General features: G+C 46.5%; 2 protein-coding genes across 3 annotated transcripts in view; both read right to left on the bottom strand.

The window, feature by feature from the left end:
- The window catches only part of UBXN7 (UBX domain protein 7), a 28,314-nt gene extending 27,461 nt beyond the window's left edge, over nt 1-853 (bottom strand). The window contains exon 1 of the mRNA XM_059479505.1: nt 768-853. Within this exon, the coding sequence (XP_059335488.1) occupies nt 768-840 (73 nt within the window). The 5' untranslated portion in view covers nt 841-853. The remainder of the gene's footprint in view (nt 1-767) is intronic.
- Nucleotides 854-3,068: 2,215 nt separating this feature from the next.
- RNF168 (ring finger protein 168) lies at nt 3,069-17,187 on the bottom strand. 2 transcript variants are annotated; one of them, XM_059479561.1, is made up of 10 exons: nt 17,059-17,187; nt 12,820-12,963; nt 11,115-11,314; nt 10,732-10,802; nt 9,719-10,062; nt 8,584-8,660; nt 7,259-7,435; nt 6,491-6,615; nt 6,131-6,218; nt 3,069-5,637 (listed from the first exon to the last, which is right to left on the bottom strand). In XM_059479561.1, the coding sequence occupies exons 5-10, from the start codon at nt 10,017-10,019 to the stop codon at nt 4,579-4,581; spliced, it is 1,827 nt and encodes a 608-aa protein (XP_059335544.1). In that variant the 5' UTR covers nt 10,020-10,062; nt 10,732-10,802; nt 11,115-11,314; nt 12,820-12,963; nt 17,059-17,187; the 3' UTR covers nt 3,069-4,578. The 2 variants fall into 2 exon arrangements, with proteins under 2 accessions (XP_059335544.1, XP_059335545.1); XM_059479562.1 differs by having other exon boundaries at nt 12,820-12,958; nt 17,059-17,175.
- Between the last annotated feature and the right edge of the window lie 216 nt (nt 17,188-17,403).

The raw sequence follows: 17,403 nt of genomic DNA, 5'->3' as shown, positions 1-17,403 counted from the left end.
GGTTTACTCCATAAAGATTCTGTAGGAATAGCTGAGAGATCAATAATTTCCCTGCTAGCATCCTGTCGAGGATCTGAGTGTGTCCAAGTACACGGACACAATCTGAAACGGAGCTGGTATGGACAACGGAATTAGAGCAGTTTCATTTCCCTTTGGCTGTTTAGTTGACACATCTTATTAACCCCTCCCGCAGCATCTGACACGCACAGCCACCAGCCAGGGGTAACTACGGCGAAGCAGATTAAACACAAAGTGGGTCAAGAGCTCCGAGCACACAGCGTGAAGCAGAAGCTGTCACCTGACGCGAACTTCACGGAAAAGCCACCAGCTCTCCCCGTTCCCGACTCGAACCGCCCGCGTTGTGGGATATTTCTGCTTTTTCACAGGCGGGCTCGGGGCTCCGCTCCCGGGTCAGAGTCACCGGCGGGAGCGGGAAGCGGCGGCCGGGAGGGAGGGAGGGAGGGAGGGAAGGAAGGGGCAGGAGGGAGCAGGACACGCACCCGCGCCACCGGGACAACCGAGGAGCCTCCGAGCCGCCGCTCAAAAGGAGGCGAGATCTCCGCCGCGCAGAGAGCGGGGCCGGGCCCGGGGCGCGCCCCGGCACCGCCGGCGCCCCGCGGGAGGCGCTCTGAGGGCAGGGGCAGCGCGCCCGGAACCGCTCCGCCTCGGCCCGCGCCTCCCGCCCCCGGCCCGCCGGCGGAGAGGGCCGGGCGGGACCCTCCCGCGTGAGCCCCGCGGCCTCGGCGCGCCCCGCGCCCCGAACTCACCGGTGATGGCGGTGAACTGCTGGACCAGCGCCCTCAGCGCCGCGGCGCCCGCCGAGCCCCCGGGCGCCGCCATCTTGCCGCCGCCGCACCACAACACACGCGCCGCCGGCCGGCGCGCGCTGCGCATGCGCGGGGCCCGCCGCGCGCGCGCCCCTTCCCCCGCCCGCCGCCAACCGAGGGGCGGGAGGGAGGCTCGGTTGCCGTGGTAACAAGCCACGCCCCTCAGATCGCGCGGGAGGCGGGAGTTGCCGTGGCAACGCCCTCCTTTTCCCCCCCCCACACCCCCCCGCTGCCTCAGCGGCTTTCCTTGGGAATGCCCCCGGAATTCCCGACCCGCCGCTTCCGACGGGGCACACGGGCCTGAGAGGCGGAGCGGCACGCCCAGGACACGCACCCGGGTTCCCACGCGGATTTACCCCACCACAGAGGCCCATGGCGCAGCGAGGGGCTGGGCAGGCGGCGGGCCGGGTGCTGTGAGCAGGGAGACACCCAGGAACAGCCCGGATCACCGGCACAGGCCGGGGGTGACCCGCTGTACAGCAGCGCTGCGGGGAAGGACACGGGGTTCCAATAAGCAACCAGCTGTCCCTGTGGCGGCAGAGTGTCCTGGTGGCCTGGGGACACTGGGACGAGCACTGCCAGCCGGTCAGGGACTGATCCTGTCCCTCTGTGCAGCCCTGGCAGTGCCGTGTCCAGCTCTGGGCACCTCAGGAGATGAGACACATGGAGCTGCTGGAGCAGGTCTAGGGGAGGCTGTGGAGATGCTGAAGAGCCTGGAGCGTGTGGGTGCCCAGGCAAGGCTGAGGGAGCCGGGGCTGCCCAGCCTGGAGAGGAGCCCCAGCTGAGAGGGGCCCTCAGCCCTGGCTGGCCCTGGCTGCAGGGAGGGGCAGAGCAGGGCCGGGCTCTGCTCCAGGCCCAGCAATGGCACCGGAGCCACGGGCAGGGACTGAGCCCAGGCAGCTCCACCTGCACATGAGCAAGAACTTTCCTGGGCAGTGACCGAGCCCTGAACAGATCCCAGAGAGGGTGTGGAGTCTCCTCACTGGGGATATCCCAGACAATATGTGCCATGGGCTCTGGGATCGCCCTGCTGAAGCAGATGGACACACTGTCCCTTCCAGCCTGGCCCATCCTGGGATTCTGTGGGGCAGCACCTGAGGTGCTCAAGGAACAGCTCATCTGCACCCACAGGGCACCCCTGCCATCACTGTCACAAAGCCAGAAGAGGAAACCCTTGAATTTGTCCCCCACCCTACTGTACCAGGTGTTTCTGATCCCCAGGCCACCTGAAGGAATGTCAGGAAAGGAATGTTTTACTCCCTTCCAATTTCCAGACACAGCAGGAATGTGGCTGCCTTGCTGCTGAACACCTTGCCAGTAACACTTGTCAACTCTGAGTACCACAAAAAGCCGAGATTTCTGTAAAATTCTAAGAATTTATTACCTCACTGCCATGGAAACAGGTCCATCTGCTCCCTCTCTTATTGCCTCCCATCCCCACAGCAGCTCTGGTGCTCAGAGAAGCAACCAAGCCTGTGAGGTATTTGGGGTTTTGGCACTTGGTTTGTTTTTCCTGGCAGTTGGATGAGCTGAACTTGTTCACAAACAAGACAAATTAATCACCAGGGCTGAAGGCAGGTGAGCAGCAGTGAACTGTAACACCAGCCAGACACCTCAAATACAGACTCCTGCTTCACCAACACCAGTAAAACAAAGCTGATCTCACCTCCTTCAAAGCTTCCAGACCACAGGGTCAGAAACAAGCTGTCGGTACAACCAAAATCCACTCAGTCAAATTCCACCCTCTAACAATGAAGAGCTAAAAGAATAAGCCAAATTATGCCTGGTGAGCATTATTGTGCCATGGATATAGTGAGGAATGGGATCATTTGGGGGCTTGCAGCATCCCACCTCAGATAAGGCTGCTGCTATAGGTGACAGGTTTTGTACATTTTGCAGTTAAGATTTGTTTTATCTAACAATCAATCCTTAAATTTTGAGTCCTGTTTTGTTTTGCATTCAGCTTTGAAAATGGGGATTGTTTTTTTTACAGGCTTACCCTGACTGGACAGGCTGAGTCACCAGCATGGAAACAGTCAGTAGCTCTGCCTTAAAAAAAAATCCTTTAATTAATTTTTTTTGACATCATGGGTAAATCAGAAAATAATCCCAACTGTGTTAAGGATTAAGGAGAAACAGACCCATATTGAAGGAAAGCTTCCAGAACAATGGCTGAGGCAGCAGGAGAAAAAGCAAATTATTTGCCACTGGTCACCTGTTGTAATTTTCTCCAAAAACATCTCTGAACAGAACAAATATTTATTTATTTATTTATGAGGAGCCCACCAATGATAAGAGATGTGCAGGCTTTGAGGAAAAAAAAAATCCCAACAATCATATTTTTGGCTCAGTGTGCTGGTCATGCTTTTCATAAAATTTGGTGTTTTAAACTTAAACCATCAGAAGATGCTGTTGAAGAAACAAGTCTGTCATGAATGTCCTAGAACAGAATTAAAGTCATCAATGGGGTTCAAAAAAAGGACAGAACTCAAACATCTGCTGACTTTGATGATTAACACAAACCCTTCAGCACTGCAGCTGGCACTTGGCTCCATTTCAAACACAGACAGTGCAGAAGTAGCTCCAAAGAAGCAAAGAAAAGCCAAATTATGGTTTCATAAAACAGATGAAACAAGAAAACTTCCTCTGCATAGTAGGATCTGGTTGCCTCTTCCCCAGCCTCAACTTCCTACAGGCCTCAGCACCTCCATGTCTAAATTACAATTCTTTTTGAGTTGTTTTAGTTTTAAACCCAACAGGAACAGTATTTAGTAGTGCCTCTAAAAATGGAGGGGAACAATTACAGCCAGGCAGGGCAGTTATGTGAATTTCTAATTACATTATGTCATTGCTGACAACTCCAATCTTCTGTTGCTTCTTTCCCTTTTAACTTTCTCCATCATAACTGGCTTTGGAATATTGTTTTAATCACACTCAAACCAGTTTGAGTATGAAAATTAAACTGCATGAAGTATAGTAACACCATTGTACATTCATATGTATCATTAACAGGACATTAACAACAAGAAAACAAAAGTATCTTGTTCTTAACAGGGAAAATGGGATCTGCAGGAGGGATCTCTGTGAGCAGAGGTGAATGGGAGCCCACAGCCTTGGCATCCATGGAAGATCCTTGGCTTTGGCAGGGACAATGACCTGTTTGTTTCCTTTTTGTTGAAGGGAGGGTTAACACTGAGAGGGAAAGTGGCTGTCTGCTTACACTCCTGTTAATGGGTGTGCCAACAATGCAATTGCAGCAACAGCCTGAATTCCAGCAAGGTGCTTCAATGTACAGAACAGTGCTTGTGCTGAGGGAAGCTTCAATCTTGCAGCTGACAGCCAGCTGGGAATACAAACTCGTTTTTCATTTGTTTCCTCCATGGAATGTGCATCTTTTCCATTAAAGCCTTTGGACTCTCATTTCCAGATCAGACCATCACTTATTGCTTTCCAACACTACCAGTATTCACACTCCAAACCATGTAAATGCAAGTTAGAAAATAAGAAATACTCCCATTCCTGCAAGAAGTGCTGCAAGTGCTAGAAAACAATAATTCAAGAAAGGAACAATTAAAAAATGTTACATTCTGGCGGTGTATGTTGCTAAAACTTCTCAGAACTCACAGAACTGCTGCCCAAAGTGGTTCCCCTCCAAGGCAACCACTCAAAACTGCATAGGGAAGCTTTGCCAGCACAGGAGAACATCACCACAGTTCCCATTCCCATTCCACCAGGTGTCCATGGCTCTGATCTACTCTGCAACAGGGCTTTTAAACATCTGCAGGATTGTCTTTTGCTTATTCTTAGGCAGTGAACAAATATCATTTGTGTCACTGGTATTAACCACACAATTCAAAACCTTTCCTTCCTTGATGCTGGGGGATTTCACCCGGACCCTGCCAGGGGACTGCCAGTTTTCATTGCAGGAACCTTTCCTAGACTTGTGGTGATTGGTTTCAGCCTGACTTTTTGATCCTTTTGAGTCTTTTGCCCCTTTGGAGCTTCCCTTCCTGGCAGCAGAGTCTTTCCCAGAGCGAGGTGGTTTGGTACGAAGCAGATACTCGTCAGGAGAGCCCTTCTGCCTGTTCAGTGTCCTCTCCTCCTTGTCCAGCTCCTTCTGCAGCTGCAGGGCCAAGAGCCTGTCCTGCTCCTCCTGCCTGCGCCTCTCATAGAACTCCTGCTCAAAGGCTCTTTGTGTCTGCAAGTTAAAATCATTCATCTGCTCTCCTTGGTCTTCTGCACTTTCTGAAAAGGTTCTTCTCCTCTTATCAAGCATGTCCAAGTCAATCATGGCATCAGCTGGGGCTTCCACTAGCTTCCTTTTGGGGGTCTCCTTAGAGTTCTTTGGCCTTTCTGGTGTCTCTTCATTTGAGTGTCCAGCCTCCTTCCCCAGACCAGGCAACACAGTCTGGCTGTCAGACATCACACAATTCATTCCTAACTGACCAGAGGTACAAGTTTCATCAGCCTCTTCAAGGTTTACCCTTTGGACATCTGTCAAATTGCCACTGTCTGACTCAATTCCATCATCACCTCCATTGGATATAAGAACTGTCCTAGACCCTTCCTCTTCTGTTCCATGAAGTGCATCTGGAACTCCATCTTCTAAACCATTTGGTCCTGGTGTTTTTTCCTGCTTTGTGGCAGTTTCACCTAAAGCTGAGGCACTGAAATAGTTCATGCACGATTCCAGAAATGAATCCTTAGCTGCAGAATCTTTATTTACACTGGTCAGCTGTGGAGACAGGGTTGGCATTTCCTCTTGCTCATCCTGCACTGCAGAACTGCTGCCTTCATTGCTGTTGGTCTCCTGAAGAAAAGGGAGACACCACTAATGAAGTAAATTTATCAAAAGCCCAAACACTTCTCATGGCTGCATTGCCCCTGAGTGCTCTGGGACAGCAACTCAGATATTTCTCTTTTTAAAAAATACATAACTGTTCAATAATAATAAAAATATTTGAAATAGCTAATAATAATGCAGAATCCCAGCTAAAAGACTGAAACCTCTACAGCATTTTTCTCTTGTAAGTGATTCAGACTAAATGTGCAAGCCTGCTCATCATCTTTGGAGGCCTTACAGGAATGATCAGACAGCCATGGCATGATGCAAATCAGGGTGCACCCTCCTCCAGCAGGCTCCAGAATTGCCAATCATGAATACCAAAAGTAGCTTAAAAAGGGCAGTATAACCTGCCCAGTGCCAATGTGCAAGGGGAATAGAGGACTGGAACCCTACAGGCAAGGGGAAAATATCCCATAATTGCCAACTGTGAGATTTGTAATAAAATTATTCCTGTTACCCCAGACACAGAGTTGCTCCCTCCTCTTCCTGTGGTACTGGAGAACAATGCTGATCCCAACATACCAGAATTCTTTGGAGACAGATACCTTAAAAAGAAAAACAAGATAAACATTTTATCCTTGAATTGTCAGTCCTTTGCATTATTCATGGTCTTCAGGCTCATTCTGACAAACAAAAAACAACAAGAAGGCAAGTGTTTCCCTTCTCCTCCTATGAGGAAATGTTTTAAACTTCAAAACTTCACATTTGTCCCCAGTTATCTCAGGAAGCTGGTCTACAGCATTCTAAAGAAGCAAATGGGGCAGAGAGACACTGAAAAAGGCCAATAATTAAAGAAACACTTGGCTGAGTCTCTTACTTCTGAATGTCTCCAGAGTTGCTTGGTTTGTTCTTTGCCTTGCTCAGGATCAGTGGGGATGTCTGAAGGGAGAGGCTGTGTGCTGGTGATGGGCTGCCAGGCACGTGTCCCTCAGGATCTTCATTCTTCCAGACAAGTAAAAATAGCATTAAGTAAAGCAAAACACAACACAAACTGCAGAAACCTCAGGGAACTACTTGGGTTTTGCTGCAGAATCTGTTACTGTTGTCCAAAGAATTCTAGAACTGTGAGTTACAGATGGTTACAGAGAAAGAAATGTTCCCTGCTCCTTACACCTTCCTGGATCTAACACTGAGGGACAGGAAGCTTTGCTCAAATACGTACACAGATTTCATCACTGGGTAGCAAAAATTCAACTAAGCAAAACAAATTAATAAAACAAAAAAAAACCCCAAAATGTAAGGTACATTTTCACTGTATGTATGGATTACACATATTCATTTCTTCCAAAGAAGGGTTTTTAAAAAGATGAGGAAAAGGAAGCATACAGCAGAAAATCAATGTTTTAAAATGTTTCACAATGAAAACATGCAGCACACATGGTGGGTGCTGGATTTCAAGTGCATATTAGACAGGGTTCAAAAATTAATGGTCAATCAAGGCTTTAAAGTACTGGGGAGTGACACCAGCTTTCAACTAAAACTAAAATAAATTTAAACTATTCCAAATTTTAACATTTGCTCTGAGCAGTCCAAGTTGCCTGCACTATATTGATATTTGCTGCTGTCCCACTCAATCCTAACTCACCAGGCTGTTACTGAGCTGCCAGGCCAGCTCTTCATCCTGCTTCAGCTGCTTCTCCATCTCCTTCCTTCTCTCTTCTGCCAGCCTGTGCTCCTCCTCCTCCTCAGCCAGCAGCCTCTGGATGTACTCCTCACTGGCTTTGTTCTCCTCCTGTTCATGTGCTCGCCTTTCTGCCTCCACCTACAGCAGGGGTTTGAAAAAATCCACCTGGTCACCACTGCAGGGCCACACTTCACACCAGGACCTCTCAGCTGAAACTGCTTAAATGTGAACCACTCACTGTTCACCACATTCAGCAGCATTTCATTGCAGGAGTCTCAAAGATGTGAGGATCACATGGGTGCTGTGTGTAGAGCCTTGGATTTGACCACAGTGACAAATTTTTTGGTTTCTCTAAGATTATACTGTTAACCTGCAAGGGTAAACTCCATTCTTCACCTTCTCAAAGTGTTAGTAACAAAGCTAAGATCTCCAAGTTGTACAGAGAAAGTGGGATCAGAATTCTGTCTAAGGCTGGATGCCAGCTGTCCAACAGCATTTGCTCAACCTGCTTTTATCATATATCCCAAAGACAGCACATCTCTCTTTTAGAAGAGTGCTCCTCTCTTGAAACACACAAAACCCAAAGCAGCAGGCCAGGAATTTTACATCTGCCTTTCTTACAGCAGACACGCTGAGAGATCAGTTACCAGCAACTCCACAAAGACAGCAAAGCACTTCAAGAGTAAATCTTTCTTTGGAAATTCCCCCCAGTCCTCTGCTTCATGTGATCCTGTAATCACCAGCAAGGGCTCTCAGGGAAAGGTGCATTCCCACACATTCCAGCTCGAAATCTTAATTCTACTGTGTCTGAATTAAGGAGGAAGAATCCTAAAATAGGCCAAAATTGAGAATTCTTTAAAATCTTTTCATGATTTTCAAATATGCAAAGGTAACAGAGTGAACAAAGAACAGAGAAAATCTCTATGGTCATTACTGAAAGTTATCTAGTTGCAGTCTCTTACTTGGATGGAAGTCAAGAAGACAAATATAAAACCAAAGTCCAAACAGTTTCAAATTTCTATATTTGCTACTTTTATGTACATTGACTGAGAGATGAGGTAAGAGGTATAGATCAAGAATGTCAGATATATAGATCACCTCATGTCAAATACAAAGAAATCTCTCCCACCAATTTAATTCATGATTCAGGAGTGACCAGTATGTTCTTGCAGCTGCAGATTCTTGCAGTATCTTTATTATTAAATAAAATTACAGCTGCTTGTAGGAACAATTCAAATAACTGGATACAAAGCATTTATGCTTTTTAAACATATTTTTAGACTTACCTTACTAATCTCTGCTTCATATTCCTGCCTCAGCTCCCCAGGCTTGCTCAGTTGGTGCTGTGGCTTGGGGACACAGACTGGGAAGGAGAGGAAAAAACCAAAGTCGTGACAGTCAGCAACAAAGAGTTTTAACAACAACAAAGGATTTTAACCACAACAACAAAGGATTCATTATTCCCCTGTCATGGGAATGATTTGACTTAAATCAAGTGCTGTGATTGAAAAAAGGAAGGAATAAAGCAAAAAATTCCAAGGAATAAAGTTTACACAGTAGAGAAGTGTGGTGTTACAGAGTGGCAGGAACAGGCAGTGTTTCCCAAGCACTGTATAAAGAGCAAATACAATGGAACAAGTTTCTCAGAGAAGCTGTGGCTGCCCCATCCCTGGAAGTGTCCAAGGCCAGGGTGGAAAGGTCTCACCCAACCCAAATCATTCTCTCATTCATTCTCTGTTGGTACCCTGACCATAATTTGTGTATCTCACTCTCTTTGTGGAACACATTTCCCTAAGGCCAACCTATCAAAACGTCCCCCAAGAGCGCTTGCAACATCATAAACCCCAAAATCCTCCTTCAAAAAGTTAATCAGATTTCACTTCCTTCTCTCTGACACCACAATTTTCAGCTCACAGATTCTTGCATTGACTGAACCCCTGGAATTTCGATCCAAACCAACTAACACATGAAAATCTTTTCACCACTTCACTCACTTGACAGTGATAAAGAAACACCCACAGATTCAAAGACTCTGTATGCAGATGCTACAATGAAAACATGCACACATGGTGGGTGCTGGATTTCAAGTGCATATTACACAGGCTTCAAAAATTAATGGTCAATCAAGGCTTTAAAGTACTGGGGGATGACAACAGCTGCAAATGAGCAATGAACAAGGCCAGGCACTAATAGCCCACACCAAAGGCATGAACAAATACCCACTGAAATCACCAGACAATTTTTTTTTATCATTTGTACTACAAATGAAGAAGGCATTGCCCACCTCTCCCCTGTCACTTTTGCGGGAGACCTCTGTCTCTAGCAGCAGTAACACATATCCCTACCCACAGCTCTGAAGCCACCCACAGCAATTCCTGTGGCAAAGCAGAGACATGCCAGGACAAGTGACACTTCACTTACTTTCCTCATCCAAATCCTGTCCGTTCATCCTGCGCTCGCACTCCTCCGGGTAATCCTTCTGAATCTTCTCCCAGAGCTCCCAGTTGATCAGAGTGTTCCTGCGGGTGTTGTAGCGTGCCCAGGAGGAAACCCGACGCCGACAGAAGGGGCAAGAAAGGCTGGCCTTTTCCACTGTCATCTGGAAGCAGGAATTGCACAGGGTATGGCTGCAGGGCAGCGTGACAGGCTCCACAAAGATCTCCATGCAAATCTGGCACAGGCAGTCGGACAAGGACAGCGGGGCCTTGGATTTCTTCGACATGCTAGCTCGAGGCAGAGGAACAGCACTAGGACAGCATCAGGGCCTGAAAGCAAAAAGAAACATTTAGGTTCCTTATGGGAAGTAAAATATAAAGGAAAATAGAAAATGTTTTACAGCTACTTCAAGAAAATTTTCGTGGATTTAGAAGCCTGCTTAAGTGGTTGCTTTTCTCTGGGCCTGAGAGATTCCTGAGGAAGAAGCAGAGCTTTACAGAAGTCATGGAAAAACTGTAGCAGGTTTTCCAACTGCACCTTCCTTTGAGCTGAAACAGATACTTTGGGGATAGCAAAGAGGTGGTAAGGAGAGGGGGAAAAAGAAGGTGAGAGTTCTTCCAGCCACCTCTGCTACTCCCCTCTTCTCCTTATCTATGATAAGAGACGCTGGATGTGTTATTCCAGTTACCTTAACCTTCCATTCACTCATGTTTTCAGTATATGCACATATGCTGTTACTCTCCTCTTTTCCCTATCTATGATAAGAGGCGCTGGATATGTTGCTCCAGTTACCTTCACCTTCCATTCACTCATTTTTTCAGTATATGCACATCCTTTGAGAGCTGCTTTTGGCACAAGCTTGCTTCCAGCTTATTCTGAAGGTGAAACACAACAGAGCAGAGCAGGTTCTTCCTCATTCATTTGCTTGCTTAAGCTAGAACTACAAAGCTAAAATTCCTTTTTTTCTTAAGATAAATGAAGAATTATAACTTCAGCACCTTCTTGTATGACTTGTAACTGTGGGGGTCATCTGTCTCCTCACGCGATTTTTCCACTTGGCCCAGCAATACTGTAGGAGAGAAAACAAAGACACATACAGCAAAATAAAAAACCCACTGATATTAAAGCTACAAGCTTCTTAAGCAGGCAGCTTCAAAGACAGGAGGCCCTTGGAAAAAAAAAAAAAAAAGGCTGCCATTCCTCACAGAGAACTCTCCATGGAGACAAATACACGTTAAGGCCAGTTTCATTATTTCCGCTATTTTTATTGACAAAAAAACAACCCCCAGGAGGTCGGTGCCCACGGAAAAGGGGTCCCTGGTCCCCCTGCGGCCCCGTCACCCCCAGCCCCTGAGGGTCCCAGCGCGGACTCGGCACCCACCGCTCCGGAGGCCGCCAAAAGCCGCGGCTCCCGCAATGGCGGCTGCGCTGCGCCCCGCCCCTCACTCAGGAGCTGTTCCCGCCGCCCGCCTCACGGCTCCGCCTCCTCCTCCTGCTTCTCCTCCTTCTCCTTTCCTCCTTCCTTCTTCCCCTCCTCTTCTTCTGTCTCCTCCTTCTGCTCTTCCACCTGCTCCGCCGAGCCTGCTGGGACACAGAGGCTCTCAGAGGGAAGGCGGGCTCGGCTGTTGTGATAGGTCGGGCGGGAATGGCTTCCCACGGCCAGGGAGCAGCGTTAGGTGGGATGGCAGGGATGAATCCTTCCCTGTGGGGCTGCTGAGGCCTGGCACAGCCTGGCCCGGGGAGCCGTGCCCAGCCCGGGACACCGTGGCCGCCCCGGGCCTGGCAGTGCCCAAGGCCGGGCGGGCTTGGAGCCGGGCTCTGCTCCCTGGCTTTGTGAAAAATGCGTATTTTATGATTGGCTTTCTGCAAATATAAAATGAATATTAGATGTGTTGTGTTTAAAAGTGATGCTGTGTTAATTTTCTTAAGTAGTGTGTTAACTATCGTTTTAGGTTATAACATAAAGTTAAAATAGAAACTATGCTATGGAAGATACTTTTTTTTTTTAAAAAAAAAAGGACTCGCAGCGAGATAGCAGCCACAGGACACCTGAATCTTTCAGAGAAAACGAATTTATTGCTCTCTTATCAGAAAAAATGTACTTCTTCCTGCCTCGCTCAGCCCTGAAGAGCTGTCAGGATTCGGAAGAAGAAGCTGACACTGACCTGACAGAATCCTGTGTTTGAATGGAATTTATGCATCATGTATGAGATGTGTGAAAAACGCCAATCACTTGTTTTTAGAATTTTAAAAGTTTAATAGTAATAAAATGGTTGTAAAAATATTAATACAATTAGAGTAATAATAATTTGGGCAGTTTGAATTAGGACAATATGAGACAACAGAAACAAAGAGTTACGGATGTCCGGGTACCTTTTTCTGGGCAGCACGAGCCTGAAAAAGGACACCCGTTAACAAAGGATTAACCCTTAAAAACATTAACCTGTTGCATATTCCTACACCTCATACATGATACATAAATTCCATTCAAGTACAGGATTCTTTCTGTCTGGTCATGGTCAGCTTCTTCCTCTGAATCCTAACAGCACCTTCAAGGCAGGAAGAAGTTTGTTTCTTCTCATAAGAGGGCAATAATTTCTTTTTCTCTGAAAGATTCAGGTGTCCTGTGGCTGCTATCTCCCTGCAAGTCCTTTCTTTAAAAAAAGTATCTTACACAGCATCATTTCTATTTTAACATTTTGTTGTAACCTAAAACTATATTTAACACACTACTTAAGAGAATTAATACAGCATTGCTTTCTAACACAACATATACAATATTCATTTTAATATTTGCAAAAAGGCAAAAATAAAATACATGCATTTTTCACAGATGGATGAATATGCAACAGGTTATTATTTTTAAGGTTAATCCTCTGTTAATGTGTGTCCTTTTTCGGGCTTACGTTGCCCAGAAAAAGGTATCCAAACATCCATAACTCTTTGTTTTTATTGTCTCATATTGTCCTTATCCAAATTATTACCGCTCTAATTATATTACTATTTTTATAATCATTTTATTACTATTAAGATGTTAAAACCAAGTGACTGGCGTTTTTCCCGGTTTGTTCCCTGGCCGGGCTCACCTGGCCGCAGGTGCCCGGGGCACATCCCGCCTCAGGTCCTCCTCCAGCATCTCCTCCTGCCGGTCAAACTCGAGCTCCAGGCTCTGCAGGCTGGAGTCCAGCTGAGCGAACCGAGCCTCCAGGGACAGCAGCCTGCTTTCTACTCTGGGCGGTGGAAAACGAGAGTAAGGGAATTTTGGAAGGAATTGGAACTTTCTGCTGCGGCATTGCATTGTGAACAGCTTCACACCCCGTTCTGGGGGTCCTCCCATGGTTTGTGAGAGCAAACAACACTAAAAGTCAAAGTTTTGTCACTTCTTTTTGGCTATTTCTTGGTGCAAAGATCCTGACATCTCCAAATACAGCTGCAAAATTAGTATGTAGATATATCTGTGGCTCTCAACCATATGCATTATCAGTGTCATAGGTTTTTCTCTAGCACATTTTGAGGTGATTTATGCTTTTATTTGTAATGTCTTTTGAGCCATTTTCATTTAACATTGAGAAGAACTTACCATTACTTGTCTGGTTAAAAATTATACAAATAATAAACAAGCCACCCGCAGTGGTTTTTTTAATAGGACTGTCCTTCTGTGGAATGACTGTGATAAAAATTACTGCATAGCTTGTATTTATTAACTGCTTTTTCATTACTTGGTATCTGTTATGGTTTTCCTATTTAAAACTGTAAATTATAAAGATGGGGTTTTGAGTTGTAAGCCATTCCACTTTTGCTGAAGAAAACTGCCTTGTTTAAAAGAACTTGCTGTGCTGAGACAAGGTACAAGGGAATGCCAGGATTTATTTTTGTACCATTTCTCTCTTTCCTGGGGAGACAGGGTGTGCTGGGCTTCTGTCACTGTGGGTGGTTTTTATAAATATAGTTTTCTCCACATTTTCCTGTTACCTGATTGACATGGAGGTGTGTTGTTGAGAATCCTGAGGATCTGAAAGCTAATGTAAATAATTCAAAGTTCATTCCTAAGTACTGAACAACTATCTCAGTACTATGTAGTCAATAGTGATTTACTAGCAGAGCATCACCCACTCCTTACAAAATTTTTTGTGATTTTTCTTTTTATTTTACTGGCAAAACTTCAGGCTGTGTCAGCTAACAATAGCTACACTATCAGCAAATATTATTACCTACATATTTTCCCCTTTTTCATTCCTAGTTTGCTCCACTGCTTCTGTAAGGACAAAGTACTCAGCAGCTGGTGATAACATTAAAAGATAAAAAGCCAAAACAAAACCCTTCAAATGTTTTCCCATTCTTTCACATGTATCCCACGGTATTTTAATGCCTGTTGTCATAAGAGATGGACCAAAAATGCCATTTTTTCCTATCAGCAGCTCCTCCCTCTCCCTGCCGGCCTCTATTCCTGCCTCCCCCTTCTCCAAACCACACCCTTCTTTGGATTCTGTCTGCAGCTGACCTGAATGAGGAGAAAATAAACACTTCAACAGTGGCATATTTTACTAAGTATCCCCGCCCTTAATTCATTGTCTGGCCGATTGTGCAGATCCTTGTCTAACGATTTGCTGTTGTTTCCTGAGGCTAGAGGCTTCCTCTGCAGCCTGGTGAAGTTCCTCTCTCTGGTGTAGGACTCCTCTTGCTTCAGCAAGAATTTTGGGACAAAAATAGAACTTTAATTGGAAAACTAAGCTGGTGACATGTAGAAATGTAGGGAGTTGAGAAGAACTGGAAGGATTGATGTGTCATAATTGGATTGAATCTGTCAGCACAGAGAGAGCAAGAGCAGAAACTGAGGTGAGTTGGGGTTTGCTATGAGTGACTTTCAGAGCGGCTGTCAGATAATGAGTGTTCTGCCAGTGAAGTGTTGGTTTGCAGCTTTTTATCATGGTAAATAAGCTTCCTCACAGCCCATTCTCCAACTTCCCCCTCTGCAAGTCAGAGTGAAGTTATCTAAGATCTCATCACTAATGTTACTCTCAGTGCAGCAGTTCCTCAGCAGCCTCCAGTCCAAGGCTTTACTATTTGACCAGTCTTGTCTCTCAAACATTGTTTTTATTGCCTATCTGTAAATTAATCTTCTGTATTTTTAAGCACCTGCAACAAACATTTCAGCATTTGCCGATTTTGGATCTAAGAATGTCTGTTCAGTTATACCACAGTAGATCCACACTAAATTCCCACAGCTGTAAGTGAATTCTGGTAGACTGAGTGCTGCTGCCTCTTGATCTAAGTTTGGAATGAAAAGAGGAAGAAATGGATTAAACCTCCTGTTTTCATTTCCATCATGACCTCTGAACACTTCTTCCTTTAGTGCAAGTGAAGTTACCACTAAGTCAGTGACCTCTACCTCTGACTAGTGTACACACAAACCACATCCCCATTCTTTACCAGAAAGCTTTTCAAATTCCTGTCATTAGCACACAGAACATGCTTGGAAGCCATGCAGTAGAAGCTCCAGCATTCCCAATTCTCTGCAAGTGTGGTTCTATGTGAAACCTTACTTCTGCTATTCAGGCATTTGCAGAAAAGGACATTTTGGAGCTGTCACTCTGTGGGTTTGATTTTCCAGGCCAGTGCAGCATCCCACACTTCTCCAAGCTCTCCCCATTCCCTCACTCCATGGTATGTTAGACACACACTTCTCCAAGCAGTTTCCCACAGAATTAATTTTCACTTTTTTCTTTCAGGAGTTGTTTCTCCCTCTGGTCAGGTCTCCAATTGCTACTTTTGTGTTCACCATTGTGTGAATCAGAGTCACAAAGACTGTGGGTGAACCAACAGTATGAGCAATATCTCAACAAGAGGAGCAGTTTCTTTCCAAGTCTGTCACCTGTCTGTCTGTCAACACATAATCATTCATTTTCTGAGCAGAAATACTGCATCCCATCAGCTGGGATACTCTTGACAGGGATCCTTTTCACTGCAGGTAAACCACAGTTGTATGTCTGACACCTGATTTGACTTTTAAATGTCTCAACACTGCATAGTTTGCCTTTAAATGTAATATGTCACAGAATCCCAGAATGGTTGGGGTTGGAAGGACCTTAAAGCCCACCTCATTCCACCCCCTGCCATGGGCAGGGACACATTCCCCTATCCCAGGTTGCTCCAAACCCCATCCAATCTGGCCTTGGACACTTCCAGGGATGCAGGGGAAGCTACAGCTGCTGTGCCAGGGCCTTACCGCCCTCCCAGTAATGTGAAAATCCAGAGTAGGGACAGTATCCTGCCTGCCTTTAACTGCTGCGAATTTCAGACCCTCTTTTGACTCTTTTTCCTGAAGATCCATGCTCACATCTTTATGTCTGCTCTGAGCCACCCCCACTGGTGCCTGCTGCTGCACAGCCCAGCACGGAGCAGTGCCAGCAGGGGCAGCTGAGGCTGGATTGTTTTTCAGGAAGTCCATGAACCTGTTGGTCACGTTCCTCTGCCAAGTGCAGGCTTTGGAAATGGAGGGTGAATCAGCACCACCTGATTCCCCAGTGATGGTGATTTGCTTTCCTTAAACTTTTAAGAAAGATCCATTCTTGGGTTTTTTTTTTTTTTTGCTCATGATAACCACTTACTCCCTATCTTTGAACTCTCCAGACTCTGAGGCATGGTCTGAAAATCAGAAGTTCACCTCAAATCTCCAATTAGAACAGCAAGCCTGAATTTCACAGAAACACAGAATATACTGAGTTGGAAGGGATCCACAAGGATCCAACTGCTGGCCCCCACAGCAATCCCACCCTGTGCCTGAGAGCGTTGTCCAAATGCTTCTTGAGCTTTGGCAGCTTTGGTGACATTCCCTGGGAAGCCTCTTCAGTGCCTGACCATGGTCTGGGAGAACATTTTTCTAATATCCAACCTAAACCTCCCCTGACACAGCTTAAGGCCATTCCCCCAGGTCCTGTCACTGGTCCCCACACAGATCAGTGTCTGTCCTCCTCCCCCCTCATGAAGAAGCTGCAAACCTCAGTGAGGTCTCCCCTCAGCCTCCTCCAGGCTGAAGAGCCCAAGTGCCCTCATGCAGCTGCAGCCCATGTGTGATGGAGCAACTGCCCAAATCCTGCAGCAAACAGCCAGGATGGCAGCCAGGGAATGAACACCACCATGGAGCTGGTGCCTCTGTCCCTCTTTCCTCCCCAATGGGTGAAGGAGAGATTGAGCCTGTTCATGAGCTCCTCCCTCCCTGTTTACACCCCACCCTGCTGCCCACAGGAGTTCCCAGAGAAGCCCAGGTTACCCTGGTGGGGTGTCCCATGTCCCAGCCCTCCCTGTCCCTCCCCAGCCCCCAGGACCTGTTCAGGGTCTCGTTCAGGGAGCGCAGGGAGATGCTGCCCTTCGCCATCGTCCTGGAGAACCAAGAGGAGGAATAAAAGCTGGAGTGGGCTCGCTCCTCTCTCCTGCAGCCGGCAGCAGGGACAGGGGATCCGAGTCCTGCAGGAGGTTGTTTGTTCCAGGCTTTTTATAGCCTGTATATCCAAATATAGGTCATGGATGCACCAACACACGTCCATGGACATGTCACACACTGAACCACACAGCCCCTTCCTCTGCCCCACTGATCCCATGGCTTCACAGATGAGCTAATTTACAGCTAACACAAAAGGGAGTAACCACAATTTTCTGCTTTTTTTATTTTA

Source organism: Ammospiza nelsoni, chromosome 10 (assembly GCF_027579445.1).
Source record: "Ammospiza nelsoni isolate bAmmNel1 chromosome 10, bAmmNel1.pri, whole genome shotgun sequence".
Lineage (NCBI taxonomy): Eukaryota > Metazoa > Chordata > Aves > Passeriformes > Passerellidae > Ammospiza > Ammospiza nelsoni.
Note: the sequence above shows the minus strand (reverse complement) of the source record. Positions and strands in the feature narration are given on the sequence as shown.